Raw genomic sequence first — 17,528 nt, 5'->3', positions numbered from 1 at the left:
TTGAAACCCCCAACGTGGACTGCTGGAAGGAATGGAATCGCTGCATCTTGATCCCATCCCATCCATCAACGCTTCCCTTTTATTTACCTTCCAAACTATATGACTCGCACTACGCAATATATTTTGGTTCGGGAATCCTTAGATTAAGGGAAAATATCTCTCGAGAGTAGGGGAAATGGAAAATCGGGAGCCCATGTATGTATGTAATATCAACCTCGATATTCGTTTTTAATCAAACGCCACCTAATTATATCGTAGGTAGTCCATCTCGACTTAATTCATTACGGGGTTGTTTGAGTTCGAGCCAACCTTCTTGATCGGTCAAGTTGCACGTTACACCTGGCTGATGCAGTCGCTACCCAGTTGAACTTCCCCCAAGTTACAAGTCTCATTGGGTTTGATTTAAACGCGCCATGCCAACCTCGTACTAGATAAATTTTTCCCTTGCCATTGCCGCTCATGGTGCAAATTTGCCCATGTTGGCATTGGAGCCTTTGAAATGAGCCATAGGTCGCGGGCTACTCTGAGACCCGTGATTGTTGAAATGGTACTCCTTCAAATGCGTGTTCGACGGAATGGATTCCGTCTATTCTAATAGGATCAGCCATAATAATTGCTCAATGTAGATCCCACATGAGCTAACAGGGGATCCATATCAAACCACAGCCATTTAGGCTTAGCTATCAATCACGATTTTCTTGATTCTCGCTTCTGCCAAAAATTACAAGATTAATTTGACATCTACGATGCACGAGTCTAAAATTTTCAAATGATAATTTTTATATTTCATTTGTTTCTTTTTCTTTGATATTACATTGTGAAAAATTACGTTAACTTATTTTGTATATATTATAAAACTTAGTCGTTTCTAACAAAAAAATTTAAGTATTCAATAAGAATATAAACGTATATAGATATAGTATCATAAAGTACCAGTCTTCAAAGGATATATAGATATAGTGATTAACTAGATAAGTTTACTTAAAATAAAAGTACAAGAGATAATAAAATTGCATTGCATGAGTATTAGAGTAGCATCTATCTGTCTAAATTACACGATGTAGTTATACGTTTATTATGTATTAAATGCAGTAGTATAAATAATTATATTTATTTTCTACATAATTTAACTAATTTTTAATTTCATTCTCTCGAAATGAATAAAAAAAAATCTTGAGATTCTTATCACCCTAATAAGTATTAAGTTTTTTTTCTGTAGAAGTTGACATTCTAAAATATTTCAAACAAATGTTTTATGTATGTATGCATGTATGTATGTATATATATATTTTGGGCACAGCCTCATCCCCGTATAGAAGAGCAGGCATCGTTTTGGATATCATTCACAATCTTCTCGATGCCTGCTTCTAAGTTCTATCAAGACCCGGCCCGATCATCCAGCCTTTTCGGTCTGATCTGATTGGGCCGGACTCACAAGAGTCCATCGGCCCAATTTCAGACCCAGCAGAGATATATATGAAATGGATCCATAAATCATCATAGCCCAATTAAGATTTACTCCTTCAAACATCTGGATAGAGAATAGAAAATCGGGGCTCTTAAGTTACTTCCATATGATTATACAAATTTCATGGAACGAATTAACGAGGGAGGCGACAACATCGACTATTCGTCTCGTCACGCAAAGGAAGAGCACCGGATAGGTCTTTCTTTTCGGCGAGCTAAAAAGAGAGATAGAGAGAGAAGTATAACATAATCCCCTACTAATTAATCAAGTGAAGTTATCACAATTAGGACATTGAAATTAATAAAGATAAAAGAAATAATAATAATAATAATAATGAATGGGCCGGCGCAGTCAATTGAATACGACTAGGTGAGCCAAATTAAGAAGTCGGTCCTTTTTTGAGCTCAACACCATTATATTAGTAATTAATTAACCCGTTTTAATCGGATTGATTTGTTTATTAATAGCAATGCAGCCAGTTCGTACGTGGTAGGTGTTCAGCGTGCGGGTATAAATTATAGATACTAATTAATCAAATCACAAGTGTACGGTGTTACGATGAAATAAGATCAAGTAGCTAGAGCAATCGTGCAACAGCCAAATTAGGGAAATTGGGCAAGATTACTGATTCCTTTGCCGTGCAGATGTCATCAGACGATTGAGTTCAAGTAATTAATAATTCTTGCGAGCGAGCAAATCGGTATGATTCAACCATGCAACTCGCTCGAATCAAACTCGAAATGAGAATAACCTATGTTCATGATGGTACCACTAGCATCGGGCCATGATCCGATAGAGACCGCACGGGAGACGTGATAGATCAATTGCGTTCGCAGCCCCTTCTCGATCGATATGCCGAGCTGGTTTACTAATAATAATAAGATGGGCCGGGAATAAAGAAAATAATAATAACAATAATGATGATGATGATGACAACGATGATTGTGTATAGTCTACGCAGAGGAGAAGACGAGCAGAGTCAGTCACGAAATAGGATGTGTGAGGGGGCTAAGCATAAGCGTAGGGCTGGGATGGCGATGCAAATGCAATGCTGCGATTGGGGGAGGGTAGGGAGTTAACAAGCAGCATATCGGTCGTTGCCAGTGAGTTGCGGGCCCCACCTGGCTGATTCCTTTTCTCCTTCTTCCTCCCTCCTTTTTTTTTTTCTCATTATTAAATTTTCAACTGCCTTTCCTCCTTTTTTTTTTTTTTTTTTTACTTCATTTTTCGCTGTGCATCTTTGATTATTGGGAAAATCATTAGGTTCTAACTATAAATACATATATTGTCAATTAGCGTGAGCGGTTACAAACGCGTGAGAAGTTTCTATTTTACCAGATGTACATATATGGCTACGACCTTAGGAAAATGGCTCGACATTATATATTATATGTAGATTTGAGCTGGATTGAATTATTAAGAGGTAAAACTTTAATTATTAATTTTCTCCATTCACAAAACTCGAATCAAAATATTATCTAAGTGAAAAATTGCGTTGAACCACCTGTAAGCTGTATTAATACACGTCGGTTCATCTTGCTCTATTTACCATATTCTATTCAATAAAATTAAAAGAATTCTTAATGCATCTTATTGTTAGCAAATTGTGCTTAAAAATGGACAATCTTTTTTTGAAATCCAAATTCAAAAATAAACTATAAGTAATTTGTGTTTAGAACCAAACTGATGCCTGAGAAATTGTCGCTCAAATTGAAAACAGCTCGTGTTCTCAAAACAACAACAACAACAACAACAACAATAATAATAATAATAATAGTAATAATAGAAAAAGGAGTAGAACGATAAATAAAACTACTCATCCATCGTATTTGTGAATTCCTCCATTTGCCTTTCCTATTCCTTCCGCTCTGGCACCAATCCATAATAATCCGTACTCCGTCCCCCAACTTACGGTTACCGGCTACCGCTGCAGCCGGTTCCCGCACGTGCCATCCCCAGAGGGTTCGCACGTGCTTTCCCTCCATTTTTACGAGTCCTGTGCTCTCTCCTCTCGTTCTCATCTTCCTTCCTTCCTTCCTCCCTCCCCTCTCCTCTCCCTCCTACTTTGTCTTTGTGGTGCAACGAATAAAAAGTTAGAGAGAGAAAGTAAATTGTGCAGTGCAGTCCCCTAAGGCGATAGAGAGAGAAAGTGAAGCAGGCCGAAGCCAAGCAGCAGCTCTGAGCCCGGCGTTGCACTGAGAAGAAAGGAGAAGAAGTATTCAATAGAGGGGGAGAGATCGTCAGAGGTTTTTCCTGTGTCCGTCTGCGCTTCTTCTCCTTCTCCTTCGTTGCTCCTCCTCCTTCTCGTCCTTCTTCGTCGTCATCGGTCGAATCCGTGCGAGACCGGTGAGGAATTTCTTACTGTTTGCGGCGGTCTTCGTCTCTGATCTCCGACGTGCAAGGAAGAAGAGAAGGCATATGAGGATCAGGAAGAGACAAGTCCCGCTTCCGCTCTCGTCTCTCTCGCCGGTTCCCCTCTCATCGCTGTCACTCTCAGATCCCTTCTCCCACTCCAGCTCCGATGGCCTGTCCCAGCTCCCGCCAGTGCAACTCCTCCTCCACCCCACTGCTCCCGCCACCGCCGATGATATCGACAAGAATTCCAAGCCATCCGATCAGGCGCCCAATCGGGCCCCGATCAGCGTCTCCAGGGCCATGGATGAACCCGTGAGTTACACTAAACTCTGAGATTATTATTGCACTACTGTCAAAAAGGTTTTTTTTTTTTTTTTGCATCATCCTAATTCAATTCAAGTGCAAAACCCGAATTAATTCGTCGACGAGATTAAGCAAATATCAGTGATTATGGGGTGGTACACATATTGGCAGGAGATGGTGATCAATGGAGAGGAGAAGCTCATCCCCAATGATTCCAGGTAAGAAAAGGGGGGTGGACTGGAGATTTAATAATAATAATGAAAAATGAAGAAGTTAATCCTATATATATTCTCATAATCATATACAGACACGCATATTATATAAATCCTTCACGAGATTAGACCCAACAAAATTTTAATGAAAAGATCCATTATTATTAATCCCATGTGAGTGGAAATTGCACTGTTTTGTAATTCTACTTGATGAGCTCAGTTGAATACTCTTATTAATCTACTGATCTCTCTCTCTCTCTCTCTCTAGAGCTAGCAAGAAAGAGAGAGAGAGAGAGACTTTAATCTTTTGTTCTTTTTTTTTTTTGAGTGGGTTGAATAATAATTTGAGCTGTCTGTCCCAACTAATACAAGAGAGAGAGCTAAGCTAGCTGGTGCGGTGCACGTTAGCATCGGATGCTGGTCCCCTAGCTTCCCCCAGCAACTCCAAGCTCCTAGAAAACCCACCCACACACACATTTTCTCTCCACACATTATGCTTACATCTCTTTCTCTCTCTCCATATATATGTATATGTATGTATGTATGTATATTGCACCCTTTACCTTTTCTTTTCTCAATTTTGCGTTATATCTTTATAATACCAATTTGTTGTGGCTCTGGGATCGTTTTCTCTCTTGGGCCCCGGCGTTGCGTACATTATCTGGATGTCTAGTGTTTCGACGACTCCTATGAACCTCGGTGGGTCTACAAAGGTACTTCACCAGTCGGGCACTTTGCATTCAGGTACGAGTTCAATGTTTGTACTATAGAGATAGCTTATAATTAATCGGTACGCTTTATTTCGCTCTAAAATGAGAAATGTACACTGTCATCGAGCGAAGCTTTCATGTTGTGCTAATGAAACCCCAGTTATCTGAGATTTTGCTGCTGCCCACAAACTTATAGGCCCAACGACTTACCCGTGCAGTTGTCAGTGGTTTTATGCAGAAGCTTCACATAATTTCACAAGCTGATTTTGACCCTTTATGCTTGATTCATATGTCATATGTTAGCTCACGAATGAACAATGGATATTGTCGTCATATAGAAGCCATACGTTGGCTCCTGAGTGAACAATATGGACGTTGTTATATGAAGGAAGTCCTTGAAAGCGTATGCCATATATATATATATATATATATTAAAGGAATAATGGCTGGCTGATATATAGGTTATTGCATGTGGGGTTTGTTTTAATCCCGATATATTGTGCATATATCTGTGGTTCACTCGCAGGTGGGGGGTGGAGTGGGGGAACAAGCAGTGCATTTCTTCCGCAGAAGAAAAGAAGAAATCAGAATGATGATGACGAAGAGGAAGGAGGAGGAAGAGATGAAATCAAGAATGCGGTCAAGAATATTTCGTGCACGAGCAGGAGCATTGTAAGGAAGAGGGGAAGAGGGGGTGGTGCTGGGGCGGTCCTGGAGGGGTCGAGGTGCAGCAGAGTAAACGGCCGGGGATGGCGGTGCTGTCAGCCCACCCTGGTGGGTTATTCCCTCTGCGAGCATCACTTGGGCAAGGGGCGGCTCCGGAGCATGACAAACGTGCGCAGCCGCCACCAGAACAAGCCACCAACAGCACCGGTGCTGCTGGGATCATCCCAAGCCACACTGAAAGAGCCAAAAGACAAAGAAGACGAAGATCTAATTATCGATGAGAAAAAGATCAAGAAGGGGGCGAAGCTCGGGGTGGTCAAAGCCCGATCCATGAGCAGTCTTCTCGGACAAGGTAACGATAGTACTGCCAACACTAGTAGTGCAACTCCGACAACAGCTGCTATAGGAGCCATGGGATCCAACAACGTTGAAATTGAGAGCACTGAAGCATGAAATGCTTGGTACTAAATTTCAGACTCTTGAATTCGGAGAGAAAGTTTCCTTATGGACCGGGTGCATGTGATTTACCGACGCAACACAGATACTGTGACCGGACAACGGCAGGCGTCCGTCATATTAGACTAGGAAGTATATACGCGTAAAATATTGTCCCAATCCCTCGTGTGACACGAGATTGGAGGCTGCCCTCCCTAGCTAAGATATTTTATTGTGAATGTTAATATAGAGAAGGCCAAGGTTATGGCCAAAAAGTGTGACGTGTTTATATGTTTGGATTTCATTTTCGTTTTTTTCCTTAGTACGCTTATGATGATTAGTTTTGCTGTTTGTGTTTCATTCTATGTCTTGCTTGGGATTCTTGAAACACTATGATAAAGTGCGCTTTTTTCTTTTTCTTTTTCTTTTTCTTTTTTTCTTTTGTGTGGTAAATGACAAAGTATGTCGTTTTTGTTATATGTTGCTATTTGTGCAGATGATGGATTAATCGCTATTAGTTCATGGATATATATTTTTATTATTCAGTTAAATAAGAGATTAGGGGAAAAATATAGGATCTTTTTGGGACCAAGAATCTTGTCCTTGAGGAATCTCAACTGTTTATATAATTAATTCAATGAAAATAAATATTAGGTTTAATAAGTGCTGCAAATCCTAAAATTTAAGAAAATGTTGGGTGACAAGTGTCCCATTATATAAACTTCACCCCCAAAATGACAAGTGTCCTACTATCAGATGTGAGAATTATATGATGAGACACTTATAATTTCAAATGGAATTTTACACAATCAAGTAGTTATGTATTACTTATCAAATATTTTTTTCCTAAAATATACGACTTCAGGGAAAGATTGAAGTTAATCCTCGTAGTCCTTAATTTGTGGGCCCCCAAGAGGACAAAATTCTAATCTTGAGAGCCCCACATAGTTTATCAAGATCAATATAATCTCTTTTTGGGAGAGTAATAAATATATATGTGTGTGTGTGTGTGTTAAGATTACATTTGCTTTGGATAATATATATAATTATATATTTAATCTTCTTTAGGAGAGGAAGCCGAGGCTTTGGTAGTTACTGTATCTCTTTTGACTGTGTATCCAGCTTGCTAGCTCGTCTTAGTTTGGATGCTCACATCACATGCAGTTGGATTCATATCCATATATATCTATATTAGAGAGACTTAGAAGAAAAAGGCAGTGGAATTGAAAAACATGATCAAAGATATTGCGAGTTATTTGACAATACATGTGTGTCGGTGTATGTGTATATATATATATATTCTATATGTATTTCCAGCGCTAATAAGATATGAGATGTTAGTAATGAAAAAGTGGGTAAAAAATCAATGAAATTTGAAAATTCAAAATTAGCTGGACTGATAAGTTTTCACACAGTTGGCGGTCCTTCATTGAGCAATATATACTACGTATATCGCATATATATATATATATATATATATATTCCATGTAAATGGAATAAGGTTATGGTTGCAAGTAAAATAAATCAAGATTGTCCCAAATGTTAGTTTCTATATATATATAACAGTATATAATATAGATGTTTTAAATCTTCATATAAGCATACATTTTACTAAGCCAATGAACTTTTTTTATAACCGGAAAAAAAAATCTTTGTATTAGCACTTTGCTATATAAATTGTGAAGCACACTTTAATTATTCATCCATGTGCTCCTTAATTTGCCCTAGTTTTTTTAGAAGAGCTATTAGCTATTTCAAAGGGTACACATACATACCACTAACACGGTGGTCTACTGGTTAAGCATTAAGCGCTCTACTTAAACATCACGGGTTCGAACATCACTGAGGATGTAGAGCTCGCCACTATATAGGTGTATTATAGGATGGCGGTGGTCGGCCCATAATGCTTGATCCAGTGGGCATTGGACTTAATTCACCAGTGTGTTGGTGGGGCTGACCAACTAGAGCTAAAGTCTCAGCGAGTTATGGCGAAAGGAACATTCCGTGGCGATTAGGTTCCCTTAGTTGGGACAGCCACATCGGGCTAATAACCCGACCTAGCCTTTCATTCCGCCAAAAAAAATGAATTTTGGTATGATGTAGCTCCAGTTTTATACATATACATATATACACACATGCCCATACTGTGCACACTTGACATTTTTTTTTCCATGTATATGCATATAATATATATATCTCCGTGTCTAATCGCGTGCATATACACAGCCCCGGATACAATATTAATCCTCTCCACATCTCAACTCATTTGTGTATCACATGTATGTGTATATATATATATTGTCGACTTTCCGCTAGTAACAAATTGAACTTTGGATGGTTTTGTGCACAGATTTAGGGTAAGTGAGCATTAGTTCGACTAGGATGTTCATAATTAGAGCCTCACGGTTTTCTAATAATGTCTCGATGATAATTTCAATATATATATATATATGGATTCTCGGATTCTCAAATGATGCATGCATCTTCTTTATTTTTTTGCCAATTATTTTACTATACTGTAAAACCATGCATTCACGTGCCTAATCTGAACATATATAAGCATGCATGTGTCCCAAGGAAAATATCGATATTTCTAAGAAATAATAAGAAAAAAAAATCGAGCAATCCAGGCATGCAGTTATTATCACAAAAATATATATATATATATATACACATCGTATTGCTATTTCTACCCAGTTATTTATCCATATTGAAGATCAACATTCGCGTCTATTAAATAGTATCGTGTCATTAGTTTGTAAAATTCTTTCTTATTATCAAGGAGCGCTAAGGTCATGTTTGATATGCCGGAATGAAATGAAAAAGAATGAAATGCATTTGAAATATGTACTAGTGCTTAGAGAAAAATAACAATTTTTAAGTTGAATTTGAGAACTTGAAAATTTTCTTTTAAGTAAATAAACTTATTTATCAAAATATCATTTTACATAAATAAAATTTTATATATAATAATTTAGAAGAAAATATATGATCATATAAAACTTAGTACAAGTGATGAAATGACTATTTCTTTAAGTTTTTTAAGGGAAGAGCATCCATCAAGTTAAAGGAAAATTGTTCTTTAAATGGAATGCTAACTCTTCAAAATAATAACATATAAAAAAAAATTGGAGTTGAAGAATATAATATTATTTCATTTCATTTTATTCCCGTCTACCAAACTGTGTTAATAAGATTGAAACTTGTCTTTTCCGAAGGTAATATAATGTGAAGTGTTTTCAATTAGTTAAACTAAACGGTCTTCCTTTTAACATTAATGCGAGCAAATGTATTGATAACATGATTGAGTATAAATATTTTGACGCCAATAAGAGGAGAGAACCTGAAGTTAATGCAATATAATAATATTTGTCCCCAGCTGTGATCATTTTATCTAGGATTTAGACTAGTTGATGAAGACAACATATATACATATCGCTGTCTATATATATATATATATATAGAAGCAATAAATTATATATAGATCTACACTTGTCCATTTAGAATTAAGCTCCTTCATGAAGATCCTGTTCAATATGAGGGTAATGCTATAAAAATAGAAAAACGAGAGAGACTTTGTATGCTTCTATTACATAATTAAGATATTCATTATCAGTCTTGAATTTTCATATTTTTCATAATAGCTAGATCGAATAGTTTAATTTCAATTTGCCAATCATAAATTGCTTCCTGTTGTATGGATCATTATTCCAAGTTTATCAATCTCGCAGATTCATAGGTAGTTGATTGCGCGTGCAAACATAGACAACCACCTTTAAAGATCAACTGGTGGTACTTGGTAGTTATAGGCTCATCTGTCGGATTGTACAGTAATAATCATTGTGATTTTGCCCATTGTTACCCAAATTTATATGTTTATCGATCTTGATGCTTAGGATTCAATGAGCACCCCCCATGACATGAACCGAAATCCTGAAAAGCGCGAACCTTCTTTATTATGTGTAGTTGTTTAGCAGCAAGAAAATATTTCAACAATCCCCCATCCTCACAACATCTTGGAACTGGGATGATAGCAGCACAGCAGATTCTTCCATAGTGTACCCTTTTCCTGCAGCAAAACGTTGTCCCAGAGTTACCAACAAATTACGTCACTGAACATTGCTTAATCGAGCACTCGAATAAGTTTATGTGTCGTGTGTCGGTGTATACTCACTGTCTTTGATGCAGGGCTTCCCTGATTTACTCTCCTAGACCTGCCAATGGATCCCTTGCTAGTACTTCTACTTCTATCCGCTGGTATCAAACTCTTCTGGGTCTGGCTCCCAACACCCCAATTCGCGAATATTTCGTCATTGATCATGACTTCTTTTATCTTACCTGAACCTTGTTTGAACTCTTGATATGGTTGCTGCTTGTCTTGCTTAATGGTGCTCGATCCAGTCTTTTCTTTCATCTCACCAGTGCCCGATAACTCGCCACGATCCTTGTGTCGAGCTTGAACTTCCCCCTCATAGTTCCCATTGTAGCCCACATAAGACTTTTGCAGATCGATGGAGAAGCACGTATCGCTGAACTGATAACTTGGAGTCGGGGCAAGGTCTATAGAGATCATGGCAGACCTATCGTCCTGCTGTGAAAGGTCCAAATGTGGAGAAGCCAGAGCAGTTTTCTTGGCAAGATTCTTCGTATTATCAAACTGCATTGGTGCTTCACCAGCAGGAGATGTTCTCCTATTTGCGGCGGCACACTGGATATGGGAATTGAACTCACAGAGGTTACACTGGTAGAGCCATTCGACATTAGAACAGGGTTTATGGCACAGGTTGCAGGAAAACTCGTAATGGAGTGAAAACTCGAGTTTAAGCGGGTGAGGATGAGAAGTGACTGTGAGCTCAAATGGGTGTCCATGGCTAGAATGACTGGAGATCTCTCTTCTCACCTCCATTTCCGGTTTGCTGAGGGAATGGCTCATAATGGAGAAAGAGGGGAATGAGACATGTTCCTAGAAATGCTTCGGGATGTTCAAGAGTTGGAATGTAGAATTTGGTTAAAGAAGTTGAAATGTGCCGGCACCCAAATATCATTGATTATTCAATAGCAGTTTGGCATCACTTACATTAGCAGCTATTGAAGTATAAGGCCAAGACTTTCTGCAGACAATGTGAAGGCCGGCTTTTCAGTAAAATAATGTGAAATTGACATGGTGACTAATTACATCTTGTCCGTAATATTCCGAGCTCTACTACAAGTCCAAGGAAAGTGTCTGTCCGTCTCCCGAGTCATTTGTTTGTATCATGAAATTGAAGCCGGAGAAAACATGCAATCAAATACCAGATGAATTACTATGTGATCTATCAAACTGTCCGTAGAAAACAAGGTCACTTCAGCATCTTGAGGACTGGTGACCCCTTCCATACACTGGAATGGTAAAGGAATATGGAATCTTGTTCCATTAAGAGCTTAATTCAAAGTCTCTTTCATTCAATAAATGGGTCCGTCATGTGATACCTTCTTACAGGTCGATGGAAAAAGAAAGTTTCAATATAGCAAACATGGGACTGTAAAATAACGGAGTTGCAGGAAAGAAAAGAACAAGGACTAATTTCTAGTAGTCCACCTGCTCAGGAAGTTAAAACACTCCGTTCTATATCAAGAACACCTGAACGAAGAAGCGAAAAACAGAAACCGCAGAAACATAAGTCCATGACCCGAGGATTTGGAACGTATCAGATGATGTGCTGATCTGATAAACCCGAGGAGTCGTGTCCACCAAAAGCACTCGCAGTGCTCTGAAAAATTCCTTGTCCTATCCCTTCTCCTACACCTGTGGCGACTCCCGCCATCACCAGTGTTCCCATTCCCATTCCCATTCCCATTGCTGGAGCAGGAGCGACTGGCACTGCACCCACTGTCTGGATAGGATAAGACATGGGGTTAGAATAACCGCCGCCGATAACCTGTGGCGGTGCTTGGGTCATTCCAGCTCCGACACCCGCAGGCTGCTGATATCCAGACCATGACTGCAGTTGTGTTTGGTTCATTCCCATTCCTACAGCAGGCTGTGGTTGTTGAAGCTGGACGGTAGTTGCTCCCTGATATGCCACTCCAGAGTTTGTTGGAGGTAGGGAAGGGGGATAGCCCGCAGGTAGCGGAGGTTGAGGTGGAGCACCACCTGGTGACCCGGCTGTCAGGGCGCTCCGGGTGGTTGTGACAGCTGATGTGGCAGCTGAGCATTCAGCATGGATGTCAAAGTCACACATATCACACCGGTAGAGCCACTGATCAGGCAGCCCAGGATTCCCACATACATCGCAACGGAACCCAACACCGGCTCCATAAGGGGAGGAGAACTTCAAGGACAGCTCGTGGACCGGGTGGAAAGGGTGGGAGATGGAGACTGGCCGGAATAGGCAAAGCGAATGGAAGTGGACAGGACAAAATTGGCAGCTGTAGAAGAAGCCGCCTCCTGAGCTGGGAGCAATCGGCTGGGCACAGGCCTGGCATGGAGCAGCAGTGGTGGAGGAGCAGGAAAGGCGAAGTTCATGGGCAGGGTGGGAAGGGTGGCGAAGGGAAGGAGGCATTTTAAAGCAGGAGGAGTGGAGGGAGAAGGAGCAAGGCCGGCAAGTATAGTAGTCCTTGCCTCCGAGGATAGGGAGGGTGCAGCCCGAGCAGCTTACGAGGTGGTTGTTTAGGCCATTGGCTAGCTCTAAGGGGTGGTGGTGGGCCAAGTGAGTGAAGGTTGGCCTCTGTTGTTCAGCTGCACCATTGAGGCTGCTCATCCTTTCTAGTTCTACGTGTGTCTGTTTTCCGTGTGTATGGATTGATGATGCAGAAAGCAGAGGGACGGAGAGAGTTTTATAAGGACACGGGTGGATGGCGTTAAGTGAATCAGGCAGTTTCGTTTCATTTGCATCACCATCCATTGGACGCGGTTCGTTCCGTGTACATTAACTATCTACCGTACGCGTTCGTTCCGCGTACATCAATATCAACGAGACAACATCCGCTCATAGTACTTCACGGTTGACAACAAACATGTCGCATTCTGTTACGCAGTAGATTATTCATGGGAGCCACTTCGGCTTCTACAGAGAAGTTGCCCCACAAAATGTCAGAAGTACTTTATTAAGTTGTTTTACAAGGTACGATTAAAGCCCCAAAGGAGACTTTATATGCCAAAGTAAAACTACAATCTCATGAATCTTATTACAGTTCTGGCTCGAAAAGAGGAGCTAGCCGTTTCTGAAGAAAGTATTCCCGAGCTCGAACTTTGGATGAAACACAACAAGAAGAGAAACGTCTCGAACAGAATGTATAATTTTATACCTTTTTAGATGCTTGTGATACAAGAATCGCAAAATCTCCAGAGCAAAATTGCAGCTGTCACTTTTATCAACAGCGAGTGCTAGGTGTAAAAGTTACTAGTCTACAAACCACTGGGCCACATATGAAAATATCAAACGTTTTTCTGCAGCTGCCATCTTTCCAGGAACGTCTCCAGGACTGGGTGGGAATAAATGGGGAAAGGAATTAGAATTCCTCAATCCCAATAATAGAATTGTACTCGGAGCAAAATACGATGAGATCCATAGCAAGCAAATATTCTGAACTTCCTTTAAGATTCATCTGTCTGTACTGTCAAGTCTTGTATGCCCAGATCATGGTACAAACTGTGCACGATCTGGAGCACTGAATGCTCGTTCATGCCATCCTTTACCTGCACATTAAAATGAAGGTAATGATTGAGCCAGAAGAGTTAAAGTTCTTAAAAATGGTAAAGGATTAAGTTAATCGGAACATACTCGTATGGTTAGTGAGCCAACAACATGCCCGGGGATCACCTCCCAAAAACGAGCCTGTGAAATCTCAGATACCTCTTCTCGAGCAGTAATCTGGAATACGGAAATGTTCAGCGCTTCCATAAATGAGTCAGAGAGAGAGAGAGAGAAAGAGATTTTAATCACCTGTCTCCAGCATTTGCTCAGTGCTGAATTTGAAATGCTTGGTGGTGCCATTTGTAGCAATATGCCACCACTCGCTTTAAAAAGTGGCATAATAAGCATGAACACTGTAGCTGAAACGAGTCCCATGCACAAAACTTCTGCATTTTGAACCCTGCAGGGGATTAAAGTTCAAAATTTAATCAGGGAGAAGGTGGCTTATTTCAGAAGCAACCCAAAGAGAAAAGAGAGCAGTCTATACCCGAGGGATAGGAGCCAAGATGCCAGTATCAAACCTGCACTGAGGAATAAATGTTTACCAGCTTAAGAGCGATTTTTTAAGGAAAAAAGCAAATGGATATGATTATATGATGCCTGCATATCCAACTGCGCACTGCAGAGAGATACTGGAGAAATTTTATACCTGCGAATTGAATCTGCAAGAACATGCAGGCAAACTGAGTGATAGTTCATGTCTTCTACCTTTCTATATACTGCAGAAAAATAAAACCAAAAAGATTAGCAGGAGAGAAGAAGATTTGGCAACATGCCTATGAGAAAAAGAACTTGCACACAAATGCTATCATTTTTTTTTCCCGCTATTTCCGGTACTTAGAGTTGCGGATATGTAATAATTCAATAATAATTAAATTAAGCAGAAGAGAAAAATACATCAACTGTTACGACTTGGAGGGTCCACCTGTTTCTTCCCTTTGTCGTTTCTTTTACTGGTAAGGATTATCAACATATTACAACTTGTGCATTATTGCTGAATAAACCCATTTTCTCCAGTTCCTTGTATCGCTTTTTCTTTTTAATTATTCAGAAGCACCACTTATTTTCACATACTAAACAAATATATGCTAAGAATTTCTATGCTAGTGAAAGAAGGACAAGAAACAAGCGGTCAAGACCTTTCCAATATGTGATGGCATCGACAGCTTACCGAGATTAATTCTGGCATAGTTCCTGAAGAACCAAACACCAATTAGATTCACTGCTAAATTGGTAACTGCTGAGACAATCAAGTAATGCCTGCACCCACGAAGAAGAGAGGAAAGATCACATGAGCTAATCCTAAAATATGAAAAGCACTTTCACAATGGACTAGCATCACAAATCAAGCATCATGTATATAAATCCAAGGGCTTTAGATGTCACGGAAAGAGTCCAAACTGCAAAGCAGCACATGATAATTAAATACTTTACAGTGCAATGATTTCTCCAACACGTTACAATATAAACAGCAGGACGTCATATCTAGGCAACAGCATCATAGATTCACATATGCAATGCCTTAGATCCAGAAAAAGGTGTAGCTCCATATAGGGTACATCTCAGAAAATTAAATTGCCAGAGAGGGACGGCACTGCTTGAAGAATGCTCCAAATATGGATAACTGAGGAGCTCTACAAACATCTAGCCAGAATTTGAGGACAAAAACTTTTCCGGTGAGAAATCACAAAATATGTTTTGACCTATATTTCTCATCAAGTAGAAGCAGTGGCAGATATTTCAAATCAAAATACAGAAACTAGAAATAAACTTACTTGTGCTCAGATTCATCTTGTATGAACGCGTGAAGGGCTTCCACAGCTATAGAAAATGACATAAACAAAAGAAAGAGCTGTCTACACATGCAACAGAATCAACAAAAACCCATATGTTAGCACTAAAACCTAATGCACAGCACATTGATTCGGGAATATGTTCAAGAAGTGATCTTCAAAATGAAAATTTCGAAAGAACGAAGAACTCCAACTAACTTACAGCATTTGTGAATGCAGATAAGACTTCTAGCCTCTTATACCTGCCAATGAGCAGCAAACTAATTGTTAGCACGGAATGATGTCCGTTTGGAACAAGATCCATATTAAGGTCTCGAGCTACTTCAAGTTCAACAAGAAGTATTAGCTTGGTTGTTGGTGAGACATATCAGGTCAACAAAGAGGGTGTATTAGCTACCAGAACCTTCCAAAAGAAAACTAGCTCCACAAACATCTTAACTCTTAACTTGTCCATTTAAATCTGAACTCACCCGTAAGTGTAGAATCGGTCAGGCTTCTCCCTTGACGCAGCCATCGCAAACAAAGAGAACGTCAGGAGGCTACAGCCAAATGTTAAATGAAATGCATCCGAAACCAAACCTGAAGTAGATAGCAATACTGAAAGTTAAAGACGTCAAATCTCAATCAAATATTGCTGATGACACTCTAAGTTGGCATATACTGCATCCCACTAAAGTTTATAATTTGGAAATGATCCTAGTGAAAAGATAAGCAACACCATTTCCACAAATAATAGAGCTGCAACTTATGCAGTTTAACATAAAAGGTGAATCCTTCCAATGTGAATGTAAGAGCAAGATCAATGTATTTACCGACACGGCCCGTGAAAAGGCCAATAGCTAATTCTGCCGTTGAATACACCACGTTGAGCGAAATCAACCAAAACAATCTCTTCATGTACCTATTCCCCGACCTTATAGCCTTAAATAGTGAAGCCACCAGGAGCAAAACGGATGGCTTTCCACGCATTCCTTTCCCTTCCCCAGCAAGCATCTCTGTCTCTTCGAACGAGAGAGACTCTGCGGGCATATCGATGCCCGACGCGCTCCGAGAAAGCAGAGGCTTGGATGAATCATCGTGATAGATAGAGAATGGGGTGTGGGGCTCATGCGATTGGTGGAACGAAGCTTGGCGCGTATAGGCATATCTACGGTCGCCGGTGGGCGGCCCAAAATCCCCGTTCCATTGATGCTGATGCTCGTTCGCCAATGTGTAGTATTTTAATGAACTGTTTTTCTCCATAGATGGGAGTGTGATCCGTTGAGCCACTCAATCAAACTTCTGGATGCGCCCGAACCCTAATCTCCGACCAGCAAAGGATGCTGAGCTCGTCGGAACGAGATTTCAACGAATTGGAGGTGAACGTATCATATGGAGATGCAGAATCAACAGATCTGTTAGGGAAGTCGAAGAAGATTGAGAGAAGAACGTCTCGAGTGCTGATCGATTGAACGAGAGAAACGATTCCAATGCGCAGCCGAGTGGGGGAGAGAATGGCGGGCGAAGACTGCAAGTCAAGTAAACGAAGTCGCGCTCGCGTTTTTTCTCTCAATATTTATAGGGTCCGCCTCCGACATAACACACGAGATTTTTTATTTTTTTCCCCCTTTTCTTTTCCACCTTAAAATTTTTCTCTATTAAAATTTTCGGGGCCTAATCTACTTTTTCACTGATGTTTCATTCATTATATACACACACGCACGCACATCGGTGTGGTTATCACTCGTTAGAATCGTAATGATAAGGTATGCTGAGCCTATCAGATGTGATTAATCCTTAATTTGGACAGTAGCTTAACTCTGGACTGCCGACTTAATCGAAAAATTATACTTCCGCAAAGATTTAGTCCATTCAGATCTAGACGGTGTAAGAAAATTATCGGACATATCTAGATTCGTAAGAAGCTCTTG

General features: G+C 40.0%; 3 protein-coding genes across 3 annotated transcripts; 1 reads left to right on the top strand and 2 right to left on the bottom strand.

Annotated features, from left to right (window-relative positions):
• Positions 1-3,482: 3,482 nt before the first annotated feature.
• LOC116209340 lies at positions 3,483-6,626 on the top strand. Its single transcript, XM_031542950.1, has 4 exons — positions 3,483-4,135; positions 4,298-4,344; positions 5,012-5,082; positions 5,575-6,626. Exons 1-4 carry the CDS (start codon positions 3,887-3,889, stop codon positions 6,165-6,167), a joined length of 960 nt encoding a protein of 319 aa, XP_031398810.1. The 5' UTR covers positions 3,483-3,886; the 3' UTR covers positions 6,168-6,626.
• Positions 6,627-11,570: 4,944 nt separating this feature from the next.
• On the bottom strand, positions 11,571-12,951 carry LOC116209626. The gene has a single exon (XM_031543326.1). It carries the CDS (start codon positions 12,887-12,889, stop codon positions 11,837-11,839), a length of 1,053 nt encoding a protein of 350 aa, XP_031399186.1. The 5' UTR covers positions 12,890-12,951; the 3' UTR covers positions 11,571-11,836.
• A 307-nt stretch (positions 12,952-13,258) lies between these two features.
• On the bottom strand, positions 13,259-17,158 carry LOC116207825 (metal tolerance protein C2). The gene is made up of 10 exons (XM_031540918.1): positions 16,431-17,158; positions 16,089-16,197; positions 15,821-15,860; positions 15,601-15,677; positions 14,997-15,085; positions 14,475-14,544; positions 14,313-14,351; positions 14,075-14,225; positions 13,913-14,002; positions 13,259-13,827 (listed from the first exon to the last, which is right to left on the bottom strand). The coding sequence occupies exons 1-10, from the start codon at positions 16,858-16,860 to the stop codon at positions 13,726-13,728; spliced, it is 1,197 nt and encodes a 398-aa protein (XP_031396778.1). The 5' UTR covers positions 16,861-17,158; the 3' UTR covers positions 13,259-13,725.
• Positions 17,159-17,528: the final 370 nt, after the last annotated feature.

The sequence above is a fragment of the Punica granatum genome, chromosome 5 (assembly GCF_007655135.1).
Source record: "Punica granatum isolate Tunisia-2019 chromosome 5, ASM765513v2, whole genome shotgun sequence".
Lineage (NCBI taxonomy): Eukaryota > Viridiplantae > Streptophyta > Magnoliopsida > Myrtales > Lythraceae > Punica > Punica granatum.
This window is presented reverse-complemented; position numbering and strand designations above follow the sequence as displayed.

Coding starts and splice junctions, on each gene's coding strand:
- LOC116209340 (XM_031542950.1), top strand. CDS start 3,887: ATGAGGATCAGGAAGAGACAAGTCCCGCTTCCGCTCTCGTCTCTCTCG. Junction 4,136..4,297: donor CCAGGGCCATGGATGAACCC/GTGAGTTACACT, acceptor ACATATTGGCAG/GAGATGGTGATCAATGGAGA. Junction 5,083..5,574: donor GTCGGGCACTTTGCATTCAG/GTACGAGTTCAA, acceptor GTTCACTCGCAG/GTGGGGGGTGGAGTGGGGGA.
- LOC116209626 (XM_031543326.1), bottom strand. CDS start 12,889: ATGAGCAGCCTCAATGGTGCAGCTGAACAACAGAGGCCAACCTTCACT.
- LOC116207825 (XM_031540918.1), bottom strand. CDS start 16,860: ATGGAGAAAAACAGTTCATTAAAATACTACACATTGGCGAACGAGCAT. Junction 16,198..16,430: donor CCTTTTCACGGGCCGTGTCG/GTAAATACATTG, acceptor TATCTACTTCAG/GTTTGGTTTCGGATGCATTT. Junction 13,828..13,912: donor TTGGCTCACTAACCATACGA/GTATGTTCCGAT, acceptor TTTAATGTGCAG/GTAAAGGATGGCATGAACGA.